The sequence below is a fragment of the Calidris pugnax genome, unplaced genomic scaffold (genome assembly GCF_001431845.1).
Source record: "Calidris pugnax isolate Ruff unplaced genomic scaffold, ASM143184v1 scaffold25, whole genome shotgun sequence".
Lineage (NCBI taxonomy): Eukaryota > Metazoa > Chordata > Aves > Charadriiformes > Scolopacidae > Calidris > Calidris pugnax.
This window is the reverse complement of record NW_015090805.1, coordinates 10,471,477-10,498,384: the sequence shown is the minus strand read 5'-3', so window position 1 is coordinate 10,498,384 and position 26,908 is coordinate 10,471,477. Positions and strand designations below refer to the sequence as shown.

The 26,908-nt window shown below is 44.3% G+C and overlaps 1 protein-coding gene across 1 annotated transcript; it reads right to left on the bottom strand.

Moving 5' to 3' along the window:
• Positions 1 to 1,140: 1,140 nt before the first annotated feature.
• ADAMTS1 (ADAM metallopeptidase with thrombospondin type 1 motif 1) lies at positions 1,141 to 9,733 on the bottom strand. The gene is made up of 9 exons (XM_014938202.1): positions 8,597 to 9,733; positions 7,865 to 8,211; positions 7,250 to 7,382; positions 6,629 to 6,796; positions 5,681 to 5,967; positions 5,244 to 5,430; positions 4,966 to 5,141; positions 3,914 to 4,089; positions 1,141 to 3,282 (listed from the first exon to the last, which is right to left on the bottom strand). The coding sequence occupies exons 1-9, from the start codon at positions 9,132 to 9,134 to the stop codon at positions 2,541 to 2,543; spliced, it is 2,754 nt and encodes a 917-aa protein (XP_014793688.1). The 5' UTR covers positions 9,135 to 9,733; the 3' UTR covers positions 1,141 to 2,540.
• Positions 9,734 to 26,908: the final 17,175 nt, after the last annotated feature.

Here is a 26,908-nt window from a genome sequence, read left to right as displayed (position 1 = left end):
AATGCCAATCAACAGCTACACATTAGGATATGAAGTCTACAAGGAGTAAGATCAACAGCAGAAAATGCAAATAAAAATCTATTTTTTTCTCTTGAAAATATATATATATTCCTAAATGTGACCTGCTGTAGAAAAACATACATGTGTCTATCTACATATAGACAAATAAATAATTATTTTTTTGTATTTATAAATACTTCTAAGCATTTATAACAACAGAAAGAGATCGGCTGCCTCCTAAATAACGTTAGAAGTAAAACGTTCCCCAGTACTTTTGCATGTCAAAGTCAAAGTAGTGCTCAATGAAGTGTGACGTGATGAGAATTTTTCTATGTACTTTAGAGGGGCCAGGATTTTATCCGTGGAATAAAGTGGGAACTATTTCTGCAAGACAGAGTCCAAACATTGGCAAAGGAAGTTTTAATAGATTTTTACATGACACAAAGCCAAAAGTACTCATAAATGACTGATGTCTCAAATTCCATGGCAAAAATCCTACCGAGTTCAACAGAAGATTTTCCCTCGACTGCAGTGGTCATGAGATCAGAAATGAGGGAGCAAAAATCAGTTTCTTGATGCTTAGTATGTATTTTAACATAATAAAACGTGTTACCAACAGCGTTAGAACAGCTCATACATACAGTACTTCTAATTAGAAAAGCATGATGAGGAGGCCCTCCAGAAATTTATGAGGGAAACCTCTGACTGCTAGTTAATGGGTCTGAATTTTGAATGCTTCTTTCCCAGTAGGGTAAGGTTAAGTGGAGCAGGTAAAACTGCTACTTTTGTACATATTTTGTTGGTTATAAACACCACTGACAGCAATACTCCCTCCGTAAGCAGTTATTAAAACCAGTGGCATCAATCTAGTTGCACTCCATTTTTTTCAAAAGATGAAACAACAGTGCTGAGCACCCTGTTAGTGGTTAAGTAATAAAACACAAAATTACCCCTTTTAACGTGGTATATGACATTATGGCTAGAGTTTTCCAAACCCCTTCACTAACACAGTCAATCAGTAGCCTAAGCTACCAGTCAGTTTGAAAAATGTGGTTTAGCTTTTTTTGTAATATTGCCTTAGATTCCAAGCTCTTTCTGCTCGATGGACTAGTTTTACTCCAGTGAAATAAAGACGCTCCGTTTCCAAAATTTATAGGGTTCATTTATTACCTCTAGTAACATATTATACTGTATAAATACTCTATCCTTGTTATATGTTCTTTTAAAAAAGCGATAACTTAGAAGATCACATTAGACAAGAAGTATAAAAATAAATACGCTCATTATATGCATTTATTACAAATTATAACCCTTCCCAGAAGGGAAAGAAATATAAAATACTTATAAAGTATATAAAATCTATAGTAATATATTTTACTATATACATATGGAAAGCCATATTCTCTCATTATCTATGGACTGGCACAAACTTTAATTAGGTGAATGCTGGCGTATTGCTGTGGATGGACCTGCTATCCTTCAGCTTTGTTTTTCCGCCTTATCAGTGATTGGAGCACTACAAACCCAGCAGAGGCCACACAGGAGAGGTTCCCATTCATAGCGGGATTTCTTTGATCTTTTTTTTTTTTTTTAAACCCAAATGCAAATAATTTCCATTGGCTGGGGCAAGGTGAAAGATCTGAATGTGAAAGCATGACTCAAATGCTCCCAAATGCCATCAAGTCTGTTTTGACAGGATGGTAGGACCAAGCTCGAATCGGAAAAGCCAGTGGAAGGTATGCAGAAGGCACAAAGAGCAACTACACAGAGACACTACCTGCTCCATGAAGATTTCCACTTTTTCTAGCCTCTGGATTACATATGTCACCGCAATGGCATTGGAGTGGACGAGAGAAATGGACAGGCACATTGGGATGACATAAAGACACTTTAAAAAAAATGATATTCTAGATATTTGTGGAGTTGACTGACTGTTCTTGGTATTTCTTACTCTTTACAGGTGGAGAATATGGCTTTATTTTTATATAAAACTATTCTCTGAAACAATAGCAGCCATGAATGACATAGTTCCTTTTCTAATCCTGTTTTTGCCCTTCGTGAGGTAGGTAAGCCCTGACCAATTATTTTAAGCTATCTTTTCAGCTCCTCTTTCCCTCCCCTTCCTACACATGGGGACTTGGTAAGTACCACAATATAAAGCCAAAAGAAGGGAGAAATAACCGAACCCCAAAATGTTTGCTTAAACATGTTTTGGGCACTGCTCACGTTTTGTTTAATTTGTAACAGACTTAAAAAAAAAGGCAATTATAATGCCCTTGAGCCTTATCTGCTGAAGACGAGTGAGTGACATGGGTCTGCTATCTTTATCAAATTTTCAGTCGGCGGGGTATCTTTAGGATGCACCGCCAACTAAAGCTATTTGCACTGTCCCACCTCAACGGGTCCTCACCATGAATTTTGTACGCGAAAAACACATGCGCTGCCTCTAGCCCTCTTTTTTTCAGTGCATTGTTCTGAAGGAAAATAAAAAAATAATAATAATAATTAAAAAAAAAATTAGCTTTCCCAACTTATACTATTTAACTGCAGTCCGTAACGTTGCAGAAGTCTATCAGGTGTTTTGGTTTCTTGGAAGGCTCACAGCTTTCTTGCGGCAGCACGCTGCCGTCGTAAGAAATACATTTCAACAATCTCTTCTTGAAACCTTTCCCGCACGTCTTAGAGCAGGGCGACCAGTCCCCCAGCTGCCACTGTGGGCAGGGCACGTCGGCGCAGGGACGCACGTCGCTGGGCTTCAGCTCCTGGGCGCAGTCGGTGGCCGGCCGCCCCCGAGGGTCCCTGCACTCCACCGCCCGCCGCTGCCAGCCCGAGCCGCACGACTTGGAGCACTCGCCCCACTCCTCGATGACCCACTCAGAGGAGATGATCTCCCTGATGGCGTTGAAGGACTCTTTCTTTCTACTGGGGGCCTTCTCTGAGCCGGGCTGCGTGGGCTTCTTCACGAAATAGGTGTACTTGATCTTGGGCTGCGGCAGGTCCCCCACCGTGAGGACTTGGATGGTCAGAGGCTCCTTCAGAGGGCTGAAACTGCGGATCCTCTCCAGGGCGGCGGAGGAGCCGCTGTACCTCAGCACGCTGCCCTTGTAGGTGATGTCCTGCTCCAGCGTCGACAGGGTGTAATCGCCGTTGAGGACGTAGGTGCCATCTGCGGCCTTGATGGCGAGGAAGCTGCCGTCATGCCTCGCGCCCCTGTGGTTTCGCTGCTTCACCTCAATGTTCGTTGCCCCCGCTGGAATGGTGACGACGTCATGGTAGCCAGGTCTGCCCAAGAGAAAAGAGAAAGGCTGAGTCCTCTGCTCTTCCCTGGGAAAAGGGAAGAATCACAGAATCTTCTAGGTTGGAAGGGACCTTAAAGATCATCTTGTCCAACCGTCAACCTAACTGACAAAAATAGACACCCACACAACAAACAAGAAGCATCACCATCACTAAACCATACCTCCCAGCACTACATCAACCCGTCTTTTGAACGCCTCCAGGGATGGTGCCTCAACCACCTCCCTGGGCAGCCTATTCCAATGTCTGATAACCCTTTCGGTGAAAAAAATTTTCCTAATATCCAGCCTGAAGAAGCTGCCCAGCACAGGACTGCATTTCATTTGAAGCTGAAACATTAAGCTCATGAGCTCCCGACCTAATCGAATTAATGGATTAAGGGATTTGCAAAGTCACATCCCACGTTATTGCCGCGGCAGAGGCATGCCCGTGTGTAAGGGGCTTTCTTTTGCTGGGATCTCACTGTAAGGTATCTTCAGTCAGGTGGCTCTGACACATCAAATCTCAGTTCCAATGATAAACTGGGGTAACATCTCACTGACTTGGAACCCCAAAGCTTACACCCACAAAAACGTTCACCAGAACAAAATACTAGCAGCAGCAGTCATGTACTCACTTTGCTCTAACAAGCGTGCCAGACACTTTCTTGCAAGTGGAGCCGTTGCCACCGCAGATACCGCATTTGTCGAACTTCTTATTGGATCCTATCATACGGTCGCAGCCAGCCTTCACACACTGCCCCTGGACGCAGACAGAGGTGGAATCGGGGCTGCACGGGGTACCATCCACAACCTTTGCAGGAAACAAGCAGTAGGGCATTTGATTAGAAGATGCACATTGCTTTAGAACTGCGTAATACAGACACATACAAAAATGCAAAATATTGACAGCACCCGTGTTTTCAGGGCTTTTGAAATGAAAAGCCAATGCAGCCCACAGATAGCTGGAGATATGAGTGCTATTTCATCTCACTTGCAAAAGCGATGCCATGGTGACAGGAGAAAACAACCAAATTCAGTTTATATTATCATTCCCCCCCCAAAAAAAAGCCCCACAGAACTGTTCTACTGATTTCACATATAAACAAAAGGACATTGTCTTCTAAATGTCACTAGAAGGTAGCCATGTCTTCGAAGTACAGCACCAAAATTTCTTTTAATGGTGTGTAATGTATCCTTCATTTCTAGGAGTACTGCTCTACAAAAAACACCTGTGTCATCACCCTGGTAGTTATTGGCTCTCAACATCTTATGACAGTGAGGTCAAGTAGCTACACGAGACCAACATTTTTCCTTTTGTTTATTTTAAGCTGTCAGCGTATTAGTAAGCGGTATGAGAAATCACCAATGTTTTGGCAAAGAACCCTCTCAGTTTTCCAAGCGTATCTCAATATAATCAAATTGGTGGAAGGAGAGGAAAGGAAACTAGGGTGGAGTGTGTAGAAGAGGCGGGATATGTGAAATAACTGGAAGGACTGTGCCAGAATATTTAAAGCATGCTTGCACTGATCAAGCTGTACGTGTAGGAAGAAAAGAAGGAAGAATCTGGCTTAAATATGAGAAAAACAGGATTTCAGATTTCTACAGCACTTGGCTCTTAACTTCACATAAAGGGAGGAAATAAAAATCTTATTCATTATTAGATGGAAGAGGTGCAGTTTTGAAATACCTTTGGCTGTAAAACAAAGAAGTATCCTGTTCCTTTTGCTCGGCAGACCAGCTTGCATCTGTCCTTCGGAGAGACACCAGCAAACTTCGGTGTCCACTCCACTGCAGGTCCACTTCCAAAGGGAGATTTGGAAAACTCATTGTGCTTTTCACATTGTTCCTCCCTAAAGGTTTTGCCTGCAGGCAGAGGAAAGACAGGTGGACATTAGGTCATCTTCTGTACATGCTCTTCCTCCACAAGACACCCTTCTTCCACCTCAAAAATGGGGAAAAGATTACCATCATTGTCCGGACAGTCCTCGATGTTACAGGATCTGTATTGCACCCTCTTCCCTTCACAGTATTTCCCCCCGTTCCTCGGGACAGGGTTGTCACACTCCCTGAAGGAGTACTGCACTCCACCGCCGCAGGTCCGGGAGCACTCTCCCCACGCCCCCCAGGACCCCCAGCTCCCATGGACTGGCGTCTGGAATGACAAGCAAAAGCAGAGCAAAAATGTTGATACAGTAAAAGCAATGCAAAACCCAACCACAAAAACCACAACCACGCTCATTCCTACCTAAGCCGCTTGTCATAAAGAAAGCTCCGAGTTTGTTTTATGAGCTTTCTGCCTCCATTTATTCAGCCCCTTTTAACTGATTCCTCCCACCGAAGGATTATCCCTGCTACTCTGCAACCCAAGATACAGCCTGGTTTCTTTCTTTTTTAATACTTACATCATAATGCTTCTTCTCAGTTTTATTCACACACTTGCCATTCATGCACCACTTCCCTTCCCCGCAGCTGGTGCCGTCTGCCCAAGGGAAGTGTTTGGTTTGGCACACCAGCAGCCCTCCAGAAGTGCCAGTACACCACAGCGTCGTACACGTACTGGCTGCATCGGGGCAGTGCTTGGACTCGTCTCCAAATGTAAACTGGCACTGTCTGTTGGCATCGTACAACGTGCCAGGCAAGTCAGAAGGAAGCTGGATGGGTTTGTGGGGCTTGTCCAACAAACACTCACCTGATAAAGGAAGAAAAAAAGGTTAAAAAAAGGCAAAAAAAAAAAAAAAAAGTGTATTTGCTTTGTAGCATTTGTAACACAAGTCTTTGAGTCAGTTTGTGCCACCATTTTTGTAAAACTAAGGGTCTCCTAAATTCACTGCCAGCATGTAAAAGGTTAACTCCATGCTGTTATGTCAGAGAAAGCACTCTTGAGAAAAAAGAGAAAAAGAGAAAAAGAGGGGAAAAGAGAAAAAGGGTGAAAAAGAGAGTAGAAGAAAGAAAAAAAGAAAGAAGAGAGCAAAAAGAGAGAAAAGAAAAAGGGAAAAAGAAAAAAGCAGGAAAAAGAAAGAAAAAGGGAAAAAGGAAAAAAAAGAAGGAAAAAGGATAAAAGAAGGCAAAAGGAAAAAAGAAGGAAAAAGAAGGAAAAAAGAAGGAAAAAGAAGGAAAAAGAAGGAAAAAGAAGGAAAAAGGAAAAAAGAAGGAAAAAGGAAAAAAAAAGGAAAAAGGAAAAAAAGGAGGAAAAAGGAAAAAAGGAGGAAAAAGGAAAAAAGGAGGGAAAAGGAGGAAAAAGGAAAAAAGGAGGAAAGGAGGAAAAAGAAGGAAAAAGGAAAAAAGAAGGAAAAAAGAAGTAAAGCACAAGAGCTTAAACGCCACATGAATGGAAAGCTTAATCATCTTACCATGACCGTTATCCAAAAATGTTGTAATCATGTAGGCACTGCATGGAGACCACGGCTGGCTGCGATCCAGGTTGGAAAGCATAGATGCCATCATGTGGAAATCCCGGCTTATTCCATTAATACCAGCACACTGCTTTGCATCGTCATGAGGCATGTTAAACACGTGGCCTTAAAAAGAAAAAAAAAAAAAAAAAAAAAAAAGGAAAGTGGGAAAGTGTGTGATTTTAGGAAGTCTGTCCTATGCATTACCACCACTATTTTAAATATTCCTCTAGAGCTGCTCTTAGCCTTTAAATAATAACCTGAATCTGAGCGCTGCCAAATTTTAAGCAGATGGCACTGCATCAGATGCTCCCCTCACAGGCTTCTCACATCCCTTTTTTCTGCAATCAGGCAAACTCTCAGCTCTGGCAGACAACGCTGCGTGGGGAGCATTTGCTTTCCGTGGTTCACCCCTGCTACAGGGCAGAGCTTTGCCTCCCCCCCACTGCGCCGGGGGGGCACAGGGTGCTGCTCACCCCGCAGGGCCATCCTGCGGTGGGGGCCGGGCAGCTCTGTGCTTTACGGCAGGGAGCTGGCTTCAATTAATCACGTGAAATCGCTTTGAGAAGTTTCAAGTACCTAGCTCGTGGGCTGTCGTAAAGGCTGCCTGCAAACCGTCGTCTTCTATGATAGAGCAACTGCGGTTCAGATCACAGACTGTTCCCACATCGGCCATCCCAAGAGTATCACATGTCTTGGCACCGCAGAGGTCCTGTAGAAAAAAAAAAGAAAAAAAAAAAAAAAAAAAAAAAAAAAAAAGAGGCAGTTTCATTATTAATCAGATCAGAGACTTAACCTTGGCAAGAAACATCCAGCCCTGGCAGTTTGCCTTTACTTATGGAAAGAGCATAAATATTCAGCACTTCAATGGGTATGATGGCAAAAATCTGTCTTTGGAACACACGCGAGGGTTACACGTAGAAATAAAACGCGTAATTTCCACACTAAACCGGCTAAAAATATACGAGGCAGAAATACGTTGCGCGTGCTGTGAGTTTCACCTGAGACGGTGCAAATAGCAAACTAAATGACTAAATAAAAAGCAGTTAGTTTAACTTCTAGTCTACTTTGCTGAAGCTGCGATGACACGAGGCTGCTGCCTCTGAACATTTTTTCGGAGGTCTCCTGGCAGAGGGGGCCTCCGGGGTGGGGAGCAGTGGGCATAGGGATGGATTTGACCTCCGTGTCCCTCACCTGTCTGGTGAAGAGGATGGCCGTGTCGTAGTGCTCCGCGTGCCGGTCGCTGGGCGGGTTGTGCTGCTTCTGCCAGCTACAGAAGTTTCTCAAAGTGAGGGCAGCATTGGAGGAGATGTCGGGTCCCTTCCGCTCCTCGTAAATGACCATGATTTTCACCACCACCAGGCTGATGGAGTTGCGGATGCTGGGGTGCTTGTACAGCTTGGCGGCCACGGAGAGCAGCGTCAGGAGGTAGTGCTTCAGCCCGCTGCCGTGGAACTCGGCCATTGACTGGTCGGCGACCAGCATGGTCTCCACGTAGCGGGGGCTGGACACGAACCTCTTCTTCCTTCTGCTCCTCATTTCTGCAGGGAAAACAAAAGAGAGGGAGGGAAAGTGCAGGTGAGCACAACGAGAGAAAAGCCAGTGTGAGAGACCACGAGAACGAACCCAAACCCCACCGATGCCCCAGATTTGCACCTAAGGGATGTTCCCCACCGCCTGGCGCCTGACTCCTGCCCCCAAACTTCGGCAGCCCCGGCTGCATAACCCCTCTAGACGGCCGCCGGGCGGAGGGGCGACACCCGCAGGGGGGTGGGATCCCTCCCCGACGCCCCTCGGGGTGGGGATGAGGGGGCGGCACTGTCCGGGGCGCAGGTGCAGGTGGGCGCAGGGCGAAGCAGATCTCCCCCCACCCCCTTCTCCTCCCGTCCCGTCCCCGCGGAGGGCGGCGCGGCGCCCCGACGGTACCTGCGTGCCCGGGGGGCTCCGTCCCCGCCTCCTCCACCTCCCCCCCCGCCTCGGCCACGGCACAGCGGGCGGCGGGGGCGGCCGGAGGGGTCCCTCGGAGGCGGAGGAGGTGAGGTCCTCCGCGGTGCGCGGTGCCGGGGGCCGGCTGGATGAGGTACTGTCGGCCCCGCAGGGAGAAGGCGCCGCGCATCCCCGCGCAGAGGCTGAGGGCGGCGGCGGAGCTGGGGTCCCGGTTGACGGTGCCGGAGTAGAAGCAACGGGAGAGGTCGTCGTTCTCCTCCTCCTCCGGCGGCGGCCCGCCCAGGTACTGCAGGGTGAAGTCCGGGGCCAGGAAGCTGCTGTCGGGCTCCAGCTCCAGCGTCAGCCGCTCCCCGAAGGCCTCCAGGCGGAAGCGCTCCCGGCCGCCGGCAGCGCCCAGGCGCCGCGGCAGCACCAGCGCCCTCCGCTCGGCGGGGCCGTCGGCGCGGCACCGGCACCGGCACAGGCACAGCAGCCCCAGCAGCGCCGCCACCACCGGCAGCCGCCCCCCGCTCCTCATCGCGGCCGCCGAGCTCGGGGCTGGGAAGGCTTGCAGCTGCGGCCGGGGGCTTTGCGGCGCCCTTGTTATGTCTTTATTTGATTAATATATATATAATATATATATAGGAGTTTATTTTTTTTTTCTTTCAGGTTTTGGGGGGTCTCTTAAGTTTCTCTCCGCCGGCGGAGGGGCGGGGAGGGCCGGGTCCCGCAGTCACTGCAGAGGCGGCGTCGGCTTCCCCATGGCCGGGGCGCGGCGGCGGGGAGCGAGGGTCTGCGAGGGGAGCACTCGGTCCCCTCCGTCCGTCTCTCTGTCCGTCCCCTTCCTCTCGCTGCCGTTTCTCCTTCCCGCCTCCTCCTCAGCTCTCCCCAGCAGCAGCGGCGGCGGCGGCGGGTCGGGAAGGAAGCTCCGGGCAGTCTCCGCTCGCTCCTCCGGCAGCCCCGGGACAGTCCCGTCTGCGCTTCCACGGCCCCTCGGAGCGGGGAGAGGCGGCCGCCGAGAAGCCTCCCGTCCTTGCAGAGCGGAGCAGAAAACCCCCAGCGACCGCCGCCGCCGCCGCCCCCAGCCCTCCGGGCGCCGGGACCCCTTCGCCGCGCTCCGGGCGCCTCCGCCGTGCGGGGTGAGTGCGGCTGTCGGGGCGGCCGCTGCCGCCCTTTATGGGGTTTGCCCGGGCCGCCCCCACCCCCGCCGCGGCCGCTGCCGCCCCCAGGGCTAGACAGGGGTCTGGCTGAGTGGTCATCTCTTCCCAGTACCAGTTGTTGTCTTCCCAGACTGTTCCAGGCTCTCGCTGCTTTTTCCCAAGCCCTCTCTGCTCCCTGCGCTTTTGCAGTAGTTAAACACCTAAGATCAGGTTTTTTTCCTAGCTCATTTAATTTTAAATTTCCAGTGCCATCCACGCAAGCCACATCGCCCCATTTACGCTGCCCTGCCCGTCCCTGCTACCTTAAGGCATTCAAACAATCGTTCCTTACGTCAAGGCTGAAGGCGCTTCTCTTTATTTTTTTATTTTTTTTATTTTTTATTTTTTTTATTAAAGCAATTCTTGCCCTTTTCAGGCCCTAATAGCTGCAGTCAGCTGTGCACCTGTACTTCTGGGAAATGGTTCCTTTTAAATCACTTAAACAGAGACATTTACGTAGGTGCAGCCAGCGTTTCCCTTTGAAGCCACAACCAGCCATAGGGGTACAGCTAATCCACTTAATTCTCTCTATGCAACGATGTGCGCAGTCCCAGTAATGCTGCTTCCTCCTCCTCGCTGAGGCCTTTCTGTGGGGGGACCAGGGCAAAGAAGTGGCAAGGAAATGTGTGAAAGCAAACAGAAGCTCTGCCTCTCGGTGACAACTCCTGGACACGTTCAACAAAGATGTGTCAGTGTCAGTCGACACGGCGTGTTACACAAACATCAATCTCAGAGGCTGAACACCCGAGTAGCGAAATATATCATCCTTCTAACAGAGCGAACATTTCTAAAATTTTATGTACCCACTCCTCTCGTAGGATGGGGTGTCCCATTGATGCCACTAAATCTAAACCGAAGGGTTTTCTCCCTGGTTTAAACTGTGTCACGTAAACTTGGAGCCACGCTTCTCTGTCAACTGCACGGCCTGATTGCCTGCTAAGTTCCAATAATACATTTATTTCCCATGCTGCTCCGTAAATCATACAAGTTTAGGAACATAAGTTTTTTTTAAGTTGTGCAGAAAGCATATGAAGAGATAAACCTGACTTTCCAGTTACTTATTCCACAGAAGTCCCGTTGTCCCACATAGTGGTGAGCAAAACCACCACTGGGCCTCCAATGAGGGATTTTCCTTGGTATACAGCAGGAAACGCCGGACTTTCCGAGCAGAGTCCTGGCTTTGGGAGTGCAGCTGCTGCCCCTTCATACGTCAGGAGCGGAAACATCCATTCACTTACAACAGAGGCTTAATTTTTTTCACTGGAATTGGGGATGTGTGCCAATCTCTACCCTTATCTTTGAGATCTGGCAATGTGTACCCAACCCTGCCATGCTTTCCCTAGGGTTTAAAACTCACAACAAAGGCGTGGGTCATTCATGCTGTTAATTTCGTGTCCTGTACGATACATAACTAGCAGTTGTCTGTGTTTTGAATATTTAGGGCATTACAAGTTTAAATGTCTAGAAATACGGTATATAAAACAGAGATTTGAAAAGAAAGCATTTTTATGATTTATTTTTGAACTTACATTAATTCAAAATAGTTACAGTTGTGAAGATATTAATTAAAAGCACAAAAACCTCCTAGCTAATCAGTGTAACACATGGATCAGCGGGGACCAGAGTGAGGCCACTTGGATGTCCACGACATGTCCACCCAGCTGCCGGGTGCACCTTTGCGGTAATATTTTGCTGTTACATTTTGGTTTAAAATCTCTGATTTGAAAAGGTCCAGGCCACCTTAAAACCGTTTTTTTGGTGTGACAAGCCTTCCTGCTCATCCACCAGGTGGCACTCGCCTATAAAAATTTTTTCTCAGCAGCGTTTTACGGTTCATCTCCCAGGTTTTCAACTACAGGCTGGTGGAAAGGCTTACATTTCAATACCGTTCTCAACAGAGCAAAGTTTCCCTGGCCTTTATATAATATCCAAGACAGCGTTTCAGTGAAAAAAAAGTGGCAATTGCTTTGTTGCCCACTTATTGCTGGGTGTGCTGCTGCAAACGCCCAGGCAGGCAGGTAAATGTGTTGCACTATGCGCAAAATATACATAAATCGCGTTGTACAGGAACGTTTACAAAAGGTTTGCGTCCTCAGAAACGTGCGGTGGTGCCACACACCCAGTGTATAGTCTTGCAAGGGCATAAATCTGTCCCTGTGAGTAACCCCGCTGCGTTGAGTTGGGTTGCTCTAGAAGGCACGTGCGTATTTGCAATCTGTGTCGTACCCACTCCCCATCAACTCCACTCTTATTTCGTGTAAATCAAGAGCTAGAAAGCTAAACCTACCGAACTGCTGTGGAATTTCACTCAGCGGGATAAAAACTTAGAAAAGGCATAAGCCTTGTCTTTTAAATAAATTTCCAGTGCTTTTCAGGGGAAAAAAAACAACTGTCAAGGAAAGATGCAAAACTTGTAATGCAAAGTAAGGCACCAGGTGGAGCTAACAGATCGCCCTATTTTAGTCTACAGCACAAGCATAGTTTTCCATGGATTAGACTTAAACATTACCGGTATCTGAGCAGTATTAAAAATTGTGCCGTTTTAATTTCTTTGCCAGTGTTTGCATAAACTGCTGTTTCCAAAATTAAAAATAAAAACTCCCACACTTTTTCAGCCTATTTCTTTAAACGCTGCAGAATGAGAACGTCCTGCAAAACCTGTTCTAGTTTAGGATTAAAACAGCAGATGGCATATTAGGCCCATTGAATAGGGGACTAAAAACCTGATGCTTTTAAAAAAAAAAAATCCTTGGAAGAACACTTCCAATAACCTTAAGCCTTTTTTTTTTTTTTGTCAGAAATTCATCTGATTTTGCAGAACTCTTTGCCCATTGCTGCTTGTGATTACTGAAAGGTTTGCCCATAATCAACACCTATTCTAAGCACTCTCTTATTAGCTGTTGAGCAGCATGAATGGTTTGGCTTCGAGCAGAGAAAAGGAATCCATTGTCATTCGGCGCTAATGATTGCGCCCAACATGATTATTTATAGAGATTGTTCCTTTATGACGTCTTTTGTTATATGCATGATTAGCTCATTATTTTTTTTCCATTTATTTATTGATTTGGATGTCATTAGCTGTTGTTTTTTATTAAGCAGGATGACAGCGTTGAGAGAGAAAACCTCTAATGTTGCCTAAGTGTTTTGATAATCAGCAGTAATGAGAAAAAGCAAAACAATGTCCATTGTCACTTTAATTAGAAGTACACCCTTTTTTTTTTTTTTTTGAGGAGATCATATGATTTTAAGTCATATGTTTCCCTATAATTTCTGCTTTTACATGAGCTAATTATCAAAGCTGCTGAAAAAAACAAATGCAGAAATTTTGGGACCCCCCAAATTTTATCCCTAAATAGCCTATATAGGCCTGTGTGCACTCAAAATGAAGCACTACCAATTCTTTCTGCTTTCCATCAGCAAACTTTTATCAAAATTGGATCCAATGGGAACGTGGTCTACCTCTGGCTGCGTGAGTCAAACATTTTATTACTCAGCAGATGTAACGCACCAGACTTTGGGGTTCAGGATTTAGGTTAATTCAATCTACAAAGGCAAAGGCTGCCAGGAAGCTTGGTTTAGTTTAAACTCAACGACATCTGTAGAAATAAGAATGCATTTATTTGGTGCTGGGCCTTATTTAGATCACAAAGAAATTTTCTGTAGATATTTTACACTGACTGATGTAATACCACTCTGATGATTTTAATACAACTACAGGCATTATAATTGATGGCAAAATTTCTCTCTCAAACAGTTTTTTTACTGGGCAGAGGTAGGAGTGCATGTAATCCAGGTCACTTTACACATGTCCTAAAGACTGCCAGACTATCTATCAGCTGAATTTTTCTTGTGGCTTCCTCATACAAGTTTTTTACATCTGCTTTATCTGTTTGCTCCTGAAATAAGCACGGTGAAAAATGTGTTGAGTTTTGTCCATGATAAAATGTTTTCAACTACTTTATCATGGGGCAGGAGTGAAGGGAAATGAAAAACAGGGAGTGTAAAAGTCAGTTACAGACCTTAGGGAAGGCAGCCATGGATCTTTACCTGTCCTTACTGTAAAAATCCCCCTAGTCACCTGTGGCTCTCCGTGTCCTCCTCGTGTTATAGCCAAGAGTCATAGTCTTCTCCTGGCATCAGTAGTAGGTCAGATCCAGTGATGAAGATGGTGATGTGGGTCGTGCTGGGACTGATGTGGAGCACCTTTCCTCCTGTAGCTGCCTGCACCCAAAGGGGGATGGCTGAGCATTGAGAATACTCTGCACCAGCTGGTGGGCCTGAGCTGAACCGGCTCTGTGGGGAAGGGCAGGCCTCCATCTTGACCAGGAGTTGGCCACGTTCATTGCCACGTGCGTAACTGTCTACGGTAGCATCCCTATCTGATCCGAGACATCAAAGGCTGTTAGCACCTCCCGGCTGTTTGTTGATTGATGTGCTTGTTAGAACCTGTGAGCTAACGTATTTTACGTGATACGTTCCAAGAGTAGAGGAGGCAAAGCTGTGCATATATTGAATACTAATTTTCTGCCTAGATCAACATCTAGGGGATGGCTTAGCATTTAGTTTTATGTTAACCTCTCCCCTCAGCTAGTATCGGTCACATACTGTAGCAAAAGTCTCTTATCACGGCAAGTTAAGCCTGAAGAGGGAGGTTTGCATAAGAATATGAATTCAGACATGACTGTATCACTCATAAATCCACAGGCAAGTGGTTTAAAAGACTGTTGAGGTCTGACATGTGCATCTCACTTTCTGGTGGTGGAAGTATTCCTACCGAAGAATTTGTGTCACCATCTAAATTGCTTGTGAACAGCTGACCTAAATCCAAATTTTCATGGTCAAAACAACTGCTAGTGTCAAATATACAAAAAATCTCCCTGCAAAGAAGGGATCAAATAAAAGCAATCAGGCAAAACAAAATGTTGCATTATAGTATGTCTGCAAAAGTGTTTCAGAAGTTAAATATAACTGTAACATTGGCTGCAAAGTCCCTCGGCAACTGGCAAGGACTACATTCATGCGTACCCTGAGCTCCATGACATTTTGATATTTTTATCACACTGCGATTTCAACAGATACCACACTTTCTCCATGTACTTTGGACAGAGGATTTCACAAGTACTGCAAGAAGTGTTCCAGTCCCCATGAAACTCCTCATAACAAAAACTCATCACTGTCCCCATTAATATTTTTTTACCTTCGAGACATTTATGTGATGTAGGAGACCATTACCATCACTTAGCAGATGTGGGCATTGGCCATGCTCATTCCACAGAGATTTCCATCTTGCTAGACAGTGCTCTGCTTATTGCTTGCCTGGTCTACCTGGATGTGCTGGTCATTCTTCATGACCAGAGCCTATATAATGCTGATGCTCCCTATAAGAAGTGTCAAGAAATTTGAACAAGCATTTTCGATGAAGTTAAATTTCAGGCTGGGCAGTTCTCTCACCCTAGTACCAGCACATCCATGCAAACTGTGGTGTCTGCTTAGCAGAGAGTGTGATGCATCACAGCAAATGGTGGGAGCAGGTGAAGGGCAGGAAACCCTCCGAGCTGGTGTTGCTGTCCTGCCATTACTGGGTCTGTTAGCTCCTTGCAATACTGCTTCCACACCTAGATACCGTGTATGCATTGTATTGTTCTGAACTTAACGTGGATGAGGACGTACTAATATGAGGATCCATTTTACTAGCCTTCCTTTTTTCCTTCACATTCTCCCTGTATCATTTTAATAGCCTCATTTACACGCTTTACCTTATCCATATTTTTTGTTTCATACCCTCTTACCCCACCCTTCCTCCCTGTTATGCTGGATAATCAAGAGTTGGCAGTAAATGCATTTAACAAAGGGCAAAAAACATTAAGGGAAGTGATTAACCACCCTCCACTCCCCAAACAATTTATATACGTGTTTAGACTCATCTAATCCATGCTATGCTAAAAGCTGGATTAGATGGGGTTTCCTCTTGATTTGCAGGGATGGGGCTGACTCTCTCAAACTGCAGTTCTTGGTGGTCCTCTGGGTCTCAGATTACTTGTTCTGAGAGGGTTCCTCTTTCACCTTTCCTATGTTTGTCTGAAGATGCTGCTGCTGGATAAGCAGCCTTTTTTATTGCCTGGCAGAGCTTTTTTTCTCCTCTTTAATAACCGTGACACCTAGGGAAGAAAGTTAGACCCATTCTAACTGGGGTTATAAATTAAGGTGTGTGGGGTCAGTGTACTGTCTGATCTCTGTTACAGCCCAACACACTTCTTGAGGTTACCTAAAAACGCAGTTTTCACAAATACAATCCTGTGTTCATCATCAGTTTTTCTATTACCTCTGACAGAGATATTACACCAATCGCAATAATCAAGGTAGTATTCAAAACGTTAGATTACAATTTTCTCCCTTTACTTTTTCTTTGGACTTGGGTCTTGCCTTTCTACACCTTATGAAATGTTTTCCTGCACTTACTATAATGAAGGGGAATTCCACAGACACCAGTCCTGGGAGTATTTGGTATCCTTTATAAAAGTTAGATACCTTGCATTAAAATATCCAAATATCTTATATCACCCTGTGACTTTTGCTGACAATAAACAATGCCCAACTTGTGCCACATTGGTGTCTGACACCGAAGCCTTGCTCAGTACAGCCAAGGGTAGATTTTGCTATGTGAGCAGGCCAGAAGCCCTCCACCACCTTATAGAAAGAGTGAAAAAGAAGAATTTCAATTGTTTCAAGTATTTGAGCCACCTCAGTATGCTGAGGACGTACTCCTTGAATTTATTGAGGCACTGACCTTGCTTCCTTTGCCTGTTGGTAAAATAACAATGCTTTATTGTCTCTGTTGTCCGACATCTGGATCACTAAAACAAGAGCATCTGTAGACTATGTGGGACCAGAAGATGATACTCTTTCTGTCAGCATTGGCACAGAGGTGGCTGTTATGAGCAGTCTTGATCTTTTTCTCATGTATTTCAGTACCTTCTCTTCAGACTAGGTCATGGTTGGTGTTTTCCATCTTAAATCCTGCTTTGATTTTAAATAAGAGCCTATATTGGCTGAGCAGTGGATGACTTCCATGAGACTTGCAACACAAATGGGAAATGGCATTTATAGTCTCCTCAGTTTAGGGTTGGTGTTCCTTTTCTGAAGTCTGAGGCTTCAAACCAACACACAACAGTAGCCGTTTGATAAGTAAATGGGGATATGCCTTTGTTACTCAAAAAGCACAGTGAAAATTTGGGGAAAAAGGGTACAGAATTGAGCAAGAGTTGTACATTTCTGTATCCAGCAGTTGAATAAAAGCCTCAACAGCTCTGAGCTTTCCTCTTCTTAAGAGAGGGGGCTTGCTATGTAAGTGCAACTTTTTTTAATGACAAAAGAGTTGCTAGTCCCAGTGTTTTCACTAATCTCTGCACTACCTGCAAGGGATTGTAATGGAGATCATCTGTTAGCTTCGATCTTGCTGCCAAGCTGGACTCGTATCACAAGTGGAGAAAGTGCTAGCCAGCCAAGCGTGAAATACTCTCGCCTGCATCTCTTTTATTCAGAACTGATGGAAATAACATGTAAGGGAGTACATATCTCAGCAATACATACCTCAGGAGAGAGAACCTTAAAAGGCAGCTTCACTTAACAGCAAATATGAGGATTTGCATCAGGATCTTTATTTAGATGCCTTAATCCAGGCATTCATCAATTTATCCTGTGACCTATGCAAATATTTCAGAAATGCTGAAAGAGATTATAATGCAAAGTCATGGTTTTAAGTACAGTTCTGGTGTGTCTTCCTTTAATATTTGCTGTATACCAAAATAGGATAAAACGTCTCTGTAGTTTTTGGGAGACCTACTTGTGCTACAGGCTCCTTTTGAGATGAGGACCAAATCACGCAAGCTTAAATCCAACAAAAGCCATAAATACATCAATCAAATAATAAAAAAAAATCAGTTACTTAATCATGTAGCTGGGTCAAGTCTATTTTTTAAAAGCTCATTGGCTTTTAGGAGCCCTCATTAATTACCTTCTTCTAAGCTTTATATTTTTGACTCCCTCATTGTGCTTATATGGCTCTCAAATAAGCAACTTGCAGTCATTAAGGAGTGTGCCCTCAAAAGCCCCTAGCAAGTGTTATCCTCATTTAACAGGTAGAAAATTGAGGTACGAAGAGATTCAAGCAGTTTATTAGAAATAAGACAAAATACCTTTGTTATATCAATGCAATTCACAGACATTTTAGGAGTCTCTAGTTCTTCCATAACTTGTTTCAGCCCTTTCAGGACAGGGCTTGTGATGTTGCTAATCTGTTCTTGCTTTTTGACAGATTTATCAACATTTTGAACAGGGCATGGAATGGCTACCTCTTATTTTTTTCTACTTTCAGTCCCCCTTGTTTTCTAATATGAGGCTGGAACTTCAGATTGTGTCTTTGCACTTCTTTAATGTTAGGGAAAAAATAAATGAGAAATCCTTGTTTGCTGTCAGGTATAAGGGCATGTAAGTCAGCAAGACTTGTTTAGGAGTCTTGTGGTAGAACAAACACCTAAAAGATCTCCTCAGTTCTAGATACATCTATACGTCAATGCTGACACATCGTTTTAACCACAAGGTCAGTTAAGTTGCAGGCAAGACTTCATCACAGATTTTGCCTGGCACATTGGGATGCTTAATATCTCCATTTTATCAATGAAATGAGTAAAATAAAAGGTTGTAACATTAATTGTAGGCAAAGAACTATTGTGGTGGGTCAACCTTGGCTGGTTCTAGCTGCTCACCCAGCTGCTCCTCATTCCTCCTCCTCAGCAGGACAAGGGGAAGAAGATAGAAAAGCTTGTGGATCAAGACAAAGGCAGGGGGATCACTTACCAGTTACTGGCAAATCCGACTTGACTTGGGAAAAATTAATTTAATTGGTTGCCAATTAAAATAGAGTAAGATGGTGAGAAACAAAGACAAGACACAGGTACTCTGATTAAAAACGGTGCAGGAAGGGATGCAGAAGGATATCCTGTAGTTTTCTCTTTCTGACTCATTGTGTGCCTGACTTCACTGTCGCTGCCATCTGCTGCCCTTTCCCCTTTGCCTTCTCCCTCTGACAAAGAAAGGCACCAGGGAGGGGGCAGCAGGGGCAGGGAGAAAGACCTCTGCAGTGGTGACAGGTTTGCTACTGTCACAGAAGCTAATACCTTGATTTTTCTCATCTGCCCATTCACATGGGAAGATTTTCCTAAGCCATGCAAAAATCCAACACCAGGCTCTCTGTTCAGGAAGACAAAATAGATGAAGCCAGTTTTTCCTAAGCTTGGACTGATGACATCCCATTTTCAGCTGTCCCTTGCCAGCACCTCCTCCTCTCCTCTCCGAGGAGGGCAGGTATGGTGAGGAGGCCTCTTGCTGCCCTCTGCTTCCCTCCGTGCCTATGCATCTGTGGCTTTTCCACCATCATGGGGCTGGACCAGGCTGGCAGCTGGGACAGCGTGAGCACGGGGGGCAGCTTGGTCCTCCCTCTGCTGCTCCCTCCATTTTGTGGGAGGCTTTGAATTGCTGCCATAGCTGACTGCAGAGTCACCCTGGCTGTACCACCCTGGCCGATCTGGAGCAGCTCACGCGAGCTGCTTCTCTGGCACATAACCTGGCTTGCATAACCCCGTATTAAGGCTATTAATACCCTTTGACCACGTGAGCAGCCCCCGTTGCAGCGATGCAACACGTAGCTCAATCACATAATGTTAACAAAGAGAACCGGAGCAGACACATAGGCCCCAATCCTGGAAATATTTATAGTTAGGCTTAACTTCTAGCATCTTGCTAACCCCCTCGAGTGTTCGCAGGATTGAAAACTTAATAAAATGTTGGCTAAAATGTTCTGTTTACAGATGATACCAAGAGGAAGCATGTGCGATGCCTTATGCAAGAAATTAAGTTTTTAAAATAAAACACCCTTCCGTCCATCCTCTGTTTCAGTTTATACCACAGACGCTATAAAGGAGCATGGCAAGAAATAAACAGACACTAGTAAACCGATACCAGGATTTGCATTTTCAGTCTTCTTACCAGTAGGCCTTCTGGAAAAACATCGTTCCTGCTTAAGACCAAACACCAAAAAGCCAGTCAACAAAACTTTCTTTTTTACCTTCCATTTAGAATCGCTAAATTTCTCCTCTGGGCTTTGATATGCAAACCCTTATGCAAGGTCTTCACTGTGGCGGTGTAGACAGGCACGTTAATTTCCTGTGGGTATAAAACTAAGCATGGGAACGCACGTTTGCAATAGATACTTGGGACTGCTGTTGATGTGCTGCCTTCTCTATACCACCAACTCTGTTTTGCACAGCATGGCACAAGATATGTCATTATTTTGGGTGGTAAAGAGCTAAAATCAGGGAGCATGGGATGTTCATGAGACTTCTTCATTCAGTCTTATTTTCATGAGTGTCATGGGGAAGTCACAGCGTGTTTGACTGAGTGGTTCAGATTGCCAAATGCATGCTTTTAAGGTAAAAGCTATACTTGAGGCAAAAGTAGAGGCTTGGGTATATGATTAAGGTTGATCATGGAAAAATATCACAGGTTTTGAAGTATCTCGAGTCTTTTAGGAATATGTCAGTCTAAGAAGAGAGGAAAGGGGTAAAGTAGGCACGGGGAAAACTTTTCCCAATATTATATCTGCTAATTATTCTCAGTACTTGGACTCAGTCTCTCACTGTTGAGTTCCACCTTCTGTTTATTTAGAGGATTATAAGTTTTAATTCAAAATATATTAAAATATGTGATTAAAATATTATGGACAGAAAAATTCATAGTGGTTTCACATGGAATCATTGCTTTAGCAGAATAATTACTTTTATTGCCTACACAAACTCAGCCGTCATTTCTGATCATAAGCTGGGCATAACTGGAAGGCAGGCGTCATATACCCTCACCGGCTGGAGGCAATGTCCTCTCCTGTTGTGAAAGAGGGCTGGGTCTGATTCCTAGTTTGGCCACCATCTCCCGCGGATCCGTGGGGAGTACAGCTGAGGCAACCCCGAATTCTTTGGGTTGCAGTCGCCTCTGCCTGCCTCAGCTGCATGCCGAAGCCTGGGCAGAGGGACATCTGCATACCCCTTGTGAAATGCAAGTGGGTGAAGAGGCACAAGAGTGTCCTCCAGCTGCTTGTGGCCGATCCACAAGCCATGACCGAATATTTTGGGCTTGGAATAGCTGTTGGCTGGAGTAATGTGGCCACCAATGGGCTGCTCTGCAGTGGTGCATTGGCAAGAGCAGGGCAGTGCTGGACTGGTCCAGGGGCAGCCTGGGATACTCCTGTGGGAGTTAATGAGGGACATGGACTAAAGAAGACTTTCTGGGCTTCTGAGGCTGACATCCCAAGGGGAGGCATGGTGTGCTTACATATAATGTGGCTTCAAAGGCATAAATGAAAGCAGCTAAGGAAACCACTTCCCTGAGACCTCCAAGGTCCCATAGGAGGGCTCCCGCTGAGCCTGGACTTGTTCTTACACTTACCAAACAGGACAATCCCTAATCAGTTGGAAAAAGAAAAAAGATGTTATTCTGTGCTGCTTCTCTCACCAACGTTTGCTTTCTTGATTGTTTAAAAATCTCAGAGGTTGTTGCTCAATAACATTTATGAACCTGGCGTAGTATAAAAATCTGAGCTACAGTGCAAATATGCACAGCTGTTACATGTAACACACCCTTTCAAAGCCAAAACATCATCAGGTATTTTAGCAAACAGAGAGGTAAAAAGCTTCCACTTAAGAAAACCATACATTTATATAATTCTAGTGGTGCCAACTGAGCTGTCATTGCTTTATATGGTAAATACATGAGCAAAAATAAATTGTGTAAAGAAATTGCTAATAAGACAAAAAAATGAAAACAAATTTAACTGAGAGGGCCCTGCCAGTTTTATTAATGTGGATTTCAAAGCTCTCCAAGAAAAATGTTCTCTTTTTACCTTTTCAAAAGAATTCAAACTCAAACATAGTTTGGAAACAAGCTGAAAAACTATAAACACTCCAGCTATGACATAAGACACTAAAAGCTCAGAAACTGTAAGAAGCGACAACATTAACTCCTACTGTTTGCTTCAGGGAGGGCAGAAAAGCAAAAGTCAATTAAGGTGAGGACATCCGCTGGTTAAAGCGCCAGCAATTGTGGCTTTATGTTAATCTCTGTGGCCCCAATCCCACAGTATTTTTCACATATCGGCGGACAGCTGTGCTTGAACAGAGGCCCATTGACTTCATGTCATTTGAGCATCTCTTTTGCGTTCGAGGGCTTTGATCTGCGTGGCTGGAAGTCTCTTCTTAGCTTCTGTCTGCAGCGGTGCCCCGGCACACACCTGCCGCTTTCTTAGCACAGCGCGGTTCTTCTTGACTGCTGCAGCTCTGCAGAGAGCTGTGGAAATACATTGTGCGTTTAAGTCCCATTAGATCATTTGATCGTACCGTTATGCTGTGAGGAGTAGCAAAAGCTCTAGCTGTGAGCAATATAAATGGTCGTTGTCCACATGCCAGACATTTAATTTTAGTGCCAGTGAAAAGAGAGTGGGTTATTGATGTTGGATCCACCCGCATCCATAGCCTACGTGGCCTCTCACGGGTGCACTTTAATGATAAGGCCTGCTGCAGGTGCGTATGGGTAGACCTGCTTTCCAACAGCAGGGATGGAGACAAAGGGTACAATGGCTATAAAACTGAACTAGATGAATTTCTGAATGGAATTACACTTATCTATCTCCCACTGTGGCGCAGGAAGGGATAAACTGATGAAGGAAGTACTGTCCAGACTCGTGTCCCTAAAATGCTACAAACCATACGTGCACAAACTCCCTGCTTGTTCTTATTTCAACATCCAAACAAGCTTGCAAGCCGTGTTTGATTATCCAAGAGTAGGGGAATGCAAACCTTCTGACACCTCCAAAAAGCACTTGGACTAGGAAGTGGTGCCTGGCGAACATTTCCACACAGAGATAAGTTTAATTGCAGACATCAGCATTTTGTTGGGGAGGCTGCCTTGTCCAAAATTTTGCTGTGTGTGCATATGTCATTTCAACCCTAACAGCTAGCAAAAAAGGATCAGCTGGTGCTCTAGAATCCAAGGCCAAGTGCTGTAAATATCTACAATAAAAGCTGTTCCACACATTAGTAATTCCTTTGGCTCTGCCTGTGCTGTCTCTGGGACCATGAGTCAGGGAGCAAAGTACAAACCTTGACCTCCTCTTTGTGGGCCTATATTGCTGGCTAGGGGATATCCAAAGTCCAGCTACCTCCAAGCCCTGTACTCTTGCTATCACATGTGAAATTAGGCTTTGCTATGAGAATCAGTTTGTTTGTCCCAGGGAAGAATGGGATGAGGGGTAGAAAGGCCTGTCATCTCATTAAGGGAAAAGGAAGCCCTGCTGAAAGCATTACCTACTTAACTACATTGAATTTGTTCTTGCCTGGGGTGAAACCAGTTGACCGGTTTTCAAGGGGACACTGTCATCTAATCCTGTTTTAGACTGTCTGTGGAAAAGGCAGGGTTTTATGGATAGATTTGGTTATTAGTTAACCACATACCAGGTACTGTGGGCACAGTAGTTCATGTATGCTTTTAATTCTATGGCATCACTGTAGGTGTTAAGTTGGATTTTTGGATGCTTGGGTTTTTGTTTGTTTTTTTTTTATTTATGACCCATGATCTTTTTTTGGAGCTAGCAGGGAATATGGAATAATGACAGAATATAAACAATTAATTTAATGACTTTACTGTTGGTCTTATGTTAGGAGTCAGAAGTAGGAAATCTGGTGATATAGGGCGTGACTGGGATACATAGATAACTATCTTATAAAATAGCATGGACATTGGCCAAAGTTGGAAAAAAACAATGTTTCTAAATAGGAAAATATTTTGCTGCTGGGGATTTGGGGATTTGTGTGCTAAGAAAGGGCTGGGGGATTTCTTTATGCAGCATGGAAACACTCCCAGCAATTCATCCTCACACTGAGTTTCTTTATCATCTGACTACTGCCACTCAGCTGTGTATGGTCTTCATGTAACTCTGGCTGTGGGGAGGGCTGGGAGCATTTTGATGCTGGAAGAAGACTGAAATTTCATAATTAAAGGCACCTACCTTTTAAAACAATTACATAGGTGTCTGCTGCCTATCAGGGTAATTTGCGGTGATCACGAACCGAACAGTGTAACCAGAGGGTGAAGCCTGATTGGTTTTATGAGTGTGCAAGTATAGTCCTGCATCATAGGAGTAGCCTAAAGAAGCTGCAGTGTCTGTCCTGTTTCAAAGAACTACTGCAGGCGAGGCTCCTCCAACGCATTTTCCCCTTGAATTCTCAAAGCTGGTACGAGGCTGACACAGGCCCTTTCCCATCCCCAGCAGCTCCACAACAGCCTTCAGCCAAGCAAGAGTGTGTTTTCCCACCCATCTTTCCCAGCTGGCAAGCATCAGTCTGCCTGTGTGGTGTGAGCACACCTGCTGCCCTCGGCTGTACGCGTCGCCTTCGTCCCACTGATTCTGGCAGGTTGGTCCCATGGTGGCAAGTAGTGGTCCAGCTCCTGCATCCCCCTGCCTCCCACAGCCTGGACCCAGCACAGCCCCCTTCATCGCTGCCCCTTTGTTCTTTAGGGAGTTTATATGCATTAGAAAGCAAAATCTCACGGAGAGTTGTAATCTAGGATAAAATCCCCAAACTCTCAAACTCTCTAGAAACAAGTTTAGGGAACTGGTAACACATGGCTTCCTAGACAACATGAATGACAGCAAATGTGGAATTGATGTGACTAAGCTTTCTGTAGTATTAGGACCACCCAAAAGATGGCACTAAACAACCTTTAGTCACATACACACATACACACGCAGAGAATTTGCTAATAATATGCAAAGAAATAGTTCACTAGCTTAATTCTGTAATTTTGTGTGCAAAAGTAGAAGTCATCTCTCCTGGTTTCAGATAATTCTGTGTTAGACCAACAGGAAGACTGAGGACAAACACTTTTATATAAGCAGATAAACTTTGCACTGTAAATATTACTTTCCTAGACCCACATGAAAGCATTTGTATTTTTGTAAACATGACACTGTGACATTTAGTGAGCAGTGCAAATGTGTTAAAATTACTTGGAAGCTATGCACTGCACTTAAAATATTTGTTTCTTCGGGAGCTACTGATGCCATTGCCTTATGCTGACCTTGGTAAATCTGTGGTTATTGGGCCAGAAGTCCTTTTATTTATGGGTGCAATGTGGAGTCATTCCACCAATGCCCACAGAGCCACATGGAATAACAAGTGTTAGCAAAGGGAAGTTCCGGCATATTGTCACTACCTTTTTTGATTTTTAAAATAGCTTAGTTGGTCTGCGGTGTGAAGAACAAGACACGTTTCTACTAGTCAGCTTCCATTTTATAATGGTAATAGTTGAAAGGGGGAAAAAAATCCCTTTCATATTTATAATCTCTGAAAAAATGCAGTCATGGGATCTAATTTATAATAAACCCTAAAGATGAGAGTGTTCAGAAGAAGTGCTGGAGGAGGAATCCTCACATCCTGTCGAAGTAATTTTTTAATATGGCTTCAGTTTCATGATTTTAATCAAATACCACATGTTAATAAACAATACAAATGAAAGAACACCACCTTTGCTTAGAGCAGAAATCATTTGAGTACCAAAAGGAGTTGAGAGACCTGGTACCTTCCACAAATGTTTGATTCCCCTGTATTATGAGGCTTCTTTTTTGAATGTGGTTGCCTGTTAACCTACAGCTACAGTAGAAGGATAAAAAGAACCTTCCCAGGAAGGTGGGAATTGAGCGGTGTAAAGTCTGCCTGGATTCAAAGTCTTTCATCACATTCTCCAAAGCTTGTCCCCTTGGCTAGTCCTTAGTATTTTTCTCACTTCTGCTTTTCTTACTGCCACAGCTGGAATGGATGCATAGGAAATGTTGAGGTCTCCATACCTCTATGTACTCATGAAATCAAAGGCATTTAAATCAACGGTATCAGCTCAGAAAAGAGAGTCAAGGTTTTATGGTTGTGAGGTATTTTTCCTTTTTTTTTTTTTGACAGTTTAGATACGTGTATGGCTCATATAATAATTTGTTTTTAATATGGTTATATTGTAACCACTATTTGGTTATAATAAAAAAAAAGAAATTTGGATGTCAGAGTTTTCTTCAGGGAATGATCTGGAGCGTATCCAAGAGAATTTGGTGGAACCTGTGGAAAAACTGCACAGACATGGAAGCACCAGCTGGCTTGACTAGATATAGTCACCACGAAGCCAAAAAAGAAGAGACAAGGGAAGTATATATGCAATGAGTGGGTGAGGAGCTGGGTCCTCTTTGTGCTTGTAGGACAGGAATGAGATCTACTCACTGCCAAGTAGGAGATTCTGCACAATGCATGGTGTTCAAATTCACCACAGTGGTTTCATAGATTTCACGGTTACATTTTGGATCTCATTGTCACAGCTTGTGGAAACTAAAGGCTTACCAAGATTAGAGGTTTAATAGGGATACTCAGTTATAATAGCAAGTACTAATATATAATTCAATAATTAACTTTAAAAGTTCTGTAGTAACATGCAATTTTAATATTGTATATTAAAGCTAAGTGAAACAAATACCTTTTTATGTAAGTCCTTCATAATTTGATTTTAAACAACTTCATATTAGTAAAAAATCTGCAAGTAAGTCTTAGCAAAAAAAAAAAAAAAAAAAAGATCACTCCCCAGGAATATATTGAGGTGGGGGTGGGAGGTGGGTGAGGAGCAAAATGTTTTTTTGACAACAATTGCAATACGTATAACCTTCACATTCTGAAGAGTTTTGAATTCACTGCAGATATGTCCTATACTAACGAGGATGTATAGTTTTTTGCACAAGCTTAAAGATAACTTTGCAATGAAGTAAGAGCTGGAGGACATAAGGGGGAGGGATAATAGGGAGGGAGAGAGTTTGAGCTGGAACATTACTAATTCTCACAATGGTAGCTCAGTGAAAAAAAATGTTGCAGAACAAACCTGCCTTCATCCAGTCAATTTTTGGAAAAAATTATAGCCATTTGGAACTGAGTTTTTACTTGAAAACTCTTTGGAAACAGGATACTGCTCCCAAGCACTT